At 41.1% G+C, this 6467-nt stretch overlaps 1 protein-coding gene across 1 annotated transcript; it reads right to left on the bottom strand.

Moving 5' to 3' along the window:
* Positions 1 to 649: 649 nt before the first annotated feature.
* On the bottom strand, positions 650 to 1495 carry LOC143039788 (uncharacterized). The gene is made up of 2 exons (XM_076210032.1): positions 1015 to 1495; positions 650 to 747 (listed from the first exon to the last, which is right to left on the bottom strand). Exons 1-2 carry the CDS (start codon positions 1493 to 1495, stop codon positions 650 to 652), a joined length of 579 nt encoding a protein of 192 aa, XP_076066147.1.
* Positions 1496 to 6467: the final 4972 nt, after the last annotated feature.

The raw sequence follows: 6467 nt of genomic DNA, 5'->3' as shown, positions 1-6467 counted from the left end.
ATGAGACATACAGTCAATAAACCATTAAAAATATAAGATATACTAGATATAAACCAGAGTTAAACACACGGGAAGATAAGGCGGCGCACAGGCATATGGACAGAAAAAAAAATAGACAGAGAGAGAAAGACAGAAATCGAGATCCATAGGTGCCAACATTTATTAACAGACTAAAGAAACAGAAGAAAAGGTTAGAAGACAGGCAATTAGGACAAAAGAAAAACAGACAAAATGGTTGGAAGACTCGGGCAGACATACAGTTTGAAGGACAGACATGGACAGGATAAAAAGAAGACAAAGTCAATCTGAATACCAGACAGATGGGCATAGTAAAAACAGACAGATAGCTAGGCTGAAGGACATACAAATAAATAGTTAAAGCTCAATCAGACAGTCATGTAATCAGGCAGTCAGGTAATCAGTCAGTTGGGCAGTCGGGCAGTTAGGCAGTCGGGAAGACGGGTAGTCGTGCAGTCAGGCAGTCGGATAGACAGACGGTCAGGCAGTCAGATGTAGCGGCATAGCTATCGGTAAAGTGTAAAGACAACGGTTGGATGCAGAATGCTTTATTGGCAAAATTACAGGCTCTACAAATGTACTTGTTCAAGTGGTGCATGACTGAGTCAATCAAGTGCAAGGCGTGAGCCAATTAGGAGCGCCGTATGAGAACAGGTCGGTAGGCTGCCTTCGTGCAGTCGACATGCTTCCTGACCTGACCTAGTGCTGTCACCAGCACACTCGAGTAATCTGCATCGCGATTTACCTGACCTCATGTAGACGATAGGAACATCACATTATTACCCCCTCAAAAAGGGTCTCAACATGGCTAAGCGAGCTGCCTGCCCTTGAGAGCGTGTGTGTTTGTGTGTGTGTGGGGGGGTCGTCTTAGAGGTATGCTCACTGGAGGTGATCCGTTGATACCAAGTAGCCCGCGCCCTTAATTCCTTTCGTTGAACCACTTCAAAGGGACCTGAGTAGGGCGAAGGGAGGGGTGGTGATTTGAGGAAGACTTACTTCGATGAGTGTAGGTGCTTGGAGGACGCATCGGCGGCTTGCTGGCTTGTAGGTCTGTCGGCAAGGGGTGAATTTTCCGACTGCGCCTGAGCCAATTGAGGTCTTCGTTAGAGGAGGTGTTTGGGGAAAACTCGTCTGGGATGACGAGAGGGTCACCGTAAACCATTTCGACGAGTAAGGCGTCGAGACCGTGCATAGATGAGGTCCGCAGGCCGAATAGGACCCACCATGATGCCTGGGTGGAACGGAACATCAGGGAGGTTTTCAGCATTTTGTGCAGCCGTTCCACCATGCCGATAGCTTCGGGGTTGTAAGCGGTGGTGTGGTGGATGATGGTACCTAGCAGCGGACCCAGGGAAGTCCACAGATGTAAAGTGAATGCGGTGCCACGGTCTGATGTGACGTGGTCAGGTAAGCTAAATTTGGCGAACCATTCGGATATAGGGGAGGCAGTGCAAGAAGAGGCGGAGGCATTGACCATGGGAGATAGATTGAGGAGTCACGATGTCCACATGAATGTGGACGAAACGACGCTGCGGAGGGTTGAACGTCTCGGTGCCCGTCTTGGTGTGACGATGCGTCTTGGATTTGACAGGCGATAGATACGTCAGCCCACTGTTTCGCATCCTTTGTGATGCCGTGTCAATTTTTTTTTTTTTTTTTTTTTTTTTTTTAGAAGGCGGGCTGTGGCATGTCATGAAGGGTGTGATAAGTCGTGGTCACCAAATGTAACGGCATGGTTACCGGTAGGGTGTTCTAAAGACAACGGTTTATTATTATTATTATTATTATTATTTTCAAAATTACAGGCTATGTATACAAGCGGTGCGCGACTGAGCCAATCACGTGCGAGGCGTGAGCCAATCAGGTTCGGCGTATGAGGACAGGTCGGTAGGATGCGGTCACTTACCTACCCACCCTCCATGCAGTCGACATGCTTCCTGACCTGACCTAGTGCTGTCACAAGCACGCTCGTGTACTCTGTACCGCGACTAATTACCTGACTTCATGTAGATGGCAGAAACGTCACACGGGCAGTCGGGTGGTCAGAAAAAAAGTTCCGATGTCAATTTAGGATAATCATAAGTTATAAGACATGCTTGTAAACAGGGGGTACACACGCATAGGTACGCACGCATATACCAACGACACACGGTCAGACGGAGACACGGACTGTTACAGAAGATTTAAAGAGGCTTTTCACTATAAGGATGAAGAGATGACGAATATAATAATGATAATAGTAATGATTGATAATAATAATGATAATGATGATAATGAAAATTATGATAATGATGATGATTGATGATAATAATAATGATAATGATGATGATAATGATGGTAATGATGGTAATGATGGTAATGATGGTAATGATGATAATGATGATAATGATGATAATGATCATGATAATGATGATAATGATGATAATGATGATAATGATGGTAATGATGGTAATGATGGTAATGATGATAATGATGATAATGATGATAATGATCATGATAATGATGATAATGATGATAATGATAGTAATGATGATAATGATAGTAATGATAATGATGATAATGATGATAATGATAGTAATGATGATAATGATAGTAATGATAGTAATGATAATAATGATAATTAATAATGATAATAATGATAATAATGATAATGATAATTAATAAAATAATTATTACTATAATTATTATAATTATAATTATAATTATAATTATAAGAAATTGTCCAAGACTAGAATATGGGTAAGTGGTATGATCTCTACACAGAATAAGGGATATAATTAGATCGAGAGTATACAAAAGATAATATACTGTTTCCCATCCTGGCACATAAATCATATGAGGAAAATTTAGAATCACTTTAAGATCGAAGAAAAGGTCACATGATTGCAGTATTCAGGTTACTAAAAGGGATAGACTACATTGACAGAAGATATTTCTTGATTAGGGATAGGAGGGACTTAAGAGGTTGTGAGAAACTGATAAAAGTCTATATGTCTAAAGGATATAAGGAATAATTGTTTTCCTTAGAGATGCATGAATGTCTAGAATAGATTAGGAAATACAGCTCAAGCTGGAAATATACGTGAATTCAGATCTAAAAATGATAAAAAAAATGTATAGCCCAAGGTGAGGCCATACATGAATTTGAAACTGTGTTAAATTGGCGAGGAGGCGACATTAATCACAACCTTTGTTCCTCTCCTTTATAATACAGTTAACTAAATACACTTAGGAAAATAAACACGTACTGTAATCGAGGGCGTGCTGGTCTCTAATTTATTTTTTTGTGGGTTCGAATCCCACACTACTCTCTGATTTCCAGCAGTGACTGTTACCGGGCCCAACAGTCCAGGCGCATAGGACCAAGGTGACGGATTCGTCCGCAGCTAGGCTTGTCAACCACTAACACCAAACTGACCACCGACGGTGCAGTGGTGCCGTGCTCGACCGATTTATACACCCACCAAAGGATGAAAAAAATCAGTATCATTCCACTGCGAGCCAGCATTCCAACTCTGGTGGGCAAGGAGAGAGAGAGAGTGTGAGTGTGAGTGTGAGTGTGAGTGTGAGTGTGAGTGTGAGTGTAAGTGTAAGTGTAAGTGTAAGTGTAAGTGTGTGTGTGTGTGTGTGTGTGTGTGTGTGTGTGTGTGTGTGTGTGTGTGTGTGTGTGTGTGTGTGTGTGTGTGTGTATTCACTTGGTCTTTGGATCACGTGTTGGACTCGTGATCGACAGCTATTTCCCTCCTGGAAGAGAGCTCAGAGCTCGTAGGTCCGATCTATGGGTAATGCTATGACCTTACACACACACACACACACACACCCAACTCCCCGCCCACGAGAGTCAGAGTAACGACCCAAAGCGCAGCGGTACCGAAATAATTTCGGCCCTGGGCAGGATTCGAACCAAGAACTACGGGCCACTATGGTGACAATTCAGCGCTCTACCAACTGCGCCACCGAGTCGTGTGTGTGTGTGTGTGTGTGTGTGTGTGTGTGTGTGTGTGTGTGTGTGTGTGTGTGTGTGTGTGTGTGTGTGTGTGTGTGTGTGTGTGTGTGTGTGTGTGTGTGTGTGTTTTAACAGCACAACTCATAGATCGGGCCAGATATGAGCTCTGAGCTCTCATCCAAGAAATGAATGACGATCATGGATCCAACACATGAGCCAAGACGGTGGTGAAATATGAATTCAAGAAGAAATACCACTGGTAAAAATGCCACAGGTAATGAATTCACGGAAAAAAGTCACAGATAAAAATGCCACAGGTGAAAAAAGTAACAGGAATATGTTAATAATAAGAAACAGCATAAAGAAACACGACAATGTCAGTACTGTTTCTGCGTCTATCTTTTACAGAGGTTAATTGTCGAATCTTTTTTTTTTTTTATTTGCAGTATAGGGAGGTGCAGAACTGATGTTAAACCAGTGACTTTTGCTAACTAATGTAAAATAGAACAAAATCTTTGTAAATTTTGGTAAAAAAAATAGTAATAAAGTATGTCAGCTGAGGTCATTATGAGGACAGGTCCTCGTTCTTCTACAGCCTGTCTACGTGCAGTATATAACCTCGTTCTTCTCTATAGAATTAACCCTCACGGCACATGGCCACCACTAAGTCACAAATGTTCCCAACAAGTGTATAAAATATATGTTAAATATAATTTGTAAATGAAGGATGTACGTGTGATAAACTGAACTAACAATATATCACATTTAATAAACCTTTAATTAAAATTATCATTAAAACCTCAAAAGGAAAAACTAAAACTCGTGCACTTCATACTAATATTAGAATTATAAGTAGCTAGATAGGGTATCAAATGATTTAGTGTAGAGGTAGGATGTCCTACTTAGACAAAAACACAAAATTAACAAAGCAAGTGTGTCCGCCCTACAATATTACATTCGCTCTTCCTTCACTTTCTAAACTTTACCTTCACCTGTCATCTCCTCCTTACTCCCCACCCTCTCACTACAATAGCGTCAATATTTATTATTGTTGTATAGAATGGAAGTCTCCCTGAGGATAGCGTGGATATTTAGAAGCTAAGTGCTGTTGTGGACGAACAATACTCAGGTACAGTGAAAAAAAAATATTATGAAATAGTTTTCTGACATGGAAATTATTGAAAGTGATAAGCGTGGTTCAAAAACCTGCTTCAATGGGCTTCCATCTGTAAAACCAAGGCGTGGTGAAAGTGTGTTGAAAGATCCGGTGGTCACTGTCGTGGCAGTATGGCAACAGATCTAATTATATTATAGAAAATGCAGCTGTAGGTCAGCCTCAGATCTTTAGTCATGGTGTGTGCCAGTGTAATGATGACGTACGTTCACTTATACTCTCTGTTGACATTTACAAACGTACTCTTCGAAACCAACGGCGTACTCCTCCTGTACCGCATCTGCTAAAAGAGCTAGGTGAAGTTTCTACTGAGTTTGTTCAGACAGTTGGCCCTAACCCCGAGGAATTTTTACTCTATGATAACGAACCAAATATAAACAACCGCATTCTAGTGTTTGGTACCAGTGATGGGAACAGGCTTCTAGCTGCTGCTGATACCCTATACAGTATATGGATGGCAACTTTTCTTTGGCTCCAAATATTTTCAAATATATTTATTTAATTCGAGTGTCTTTTGTGGATACAGTTGTGACTTCTGTGTACGCACTTCTTCCAAACATGACTCGTACCACATTCGAAGAACTCTTTCAGGCTATTATTGATAAGTGTGTAAACCTAAACCTAAATACTGATGTGCAAATCGTGGTGACGGACTTTGAAGATGGTGTAAAGAGAACCATTCTTGCAGTGTTTGGCCGAGACATAGAGAACAAAGGTTGCTTTTATCATCTTACGCACTCCACTTGGCGTAAAATCCTAGAACTGGGTTTGGGAACAATGTACAATACCAATGCTGAGCTACGTTTGTTTTGTGGCATGGCTCATTCTCTAGCTTCTCTTCTCCTAGAAGACGTTGACGAAGATATCAGATACCTCAAAACCGTCATTCCACAAGATCCACCTGAAGTCGAGGAGCTGTTCATGTACTTCGATCGTATTTATGTTGGTGGCTCCTTTCGCCTGATTTAACAACAAGTTCCCATATCTAGTGTGGATTGTTCGACTGGAATAATCGTCATGATCATCAACACGAAAAACATGGAATGTACATGTAATGCTGTTCTCAACCTATACGTGTTATGTACAATCAACAATTGATCGATATAGATACTTGAATTTTAATTAAAAATGTCTATGTGTATAAGTCATGTATTAAAAAGTGTGATTTATTTTTACCAACCACCGTAAAGCATATGTGAATTTTTTTCCTGTGACTTTTTTCCCGTGACTTTATTACCTGTGGTATTATTACCGATCAGCGTGAAACACACACACACACACACACACACACACACACACACACACACACACACACACACACACACACAC

The sequence above is a fragment of the Oratosquilla oratoria genome, chromosome 27 (assembly GCF_046742065.1).
Source record: "Oratosquilla oratoria isolate Oo_2021 chromosome 27, ASM4674206v1, whole genome shotgun sequence".
Classification (NCBI taxonomy): Eukaryota; Metazoa; Arthropoda; class Malacostraca; order Stomatopoda; family Squillidae; genus Oratosquilla; species Oratosquilla oratoria.
The sequence above is the reverse complement of the archived record's forward strand: the minus strand, read 5'-3'. Positions and strand labels throughout refer to the sequence as shown.

Bases quoted from the DNA above. Each gene is read 5' to 3' on its own strand.
- LOC143039788 (XM_076210032.1), bottom strand. From the start codon at position 1,495: ATGGTCAATGCCTCCGCCTCTTCTTGCACTGCCTCCCCTATATCCGAA. The intron at 748-1,014 runs GTAAGTCTTCCT...ATCGCGATGCAG, and splicing joins AAGCACCTACACTCATCGAA to ATTACTCGAGTGTGCTGGTG.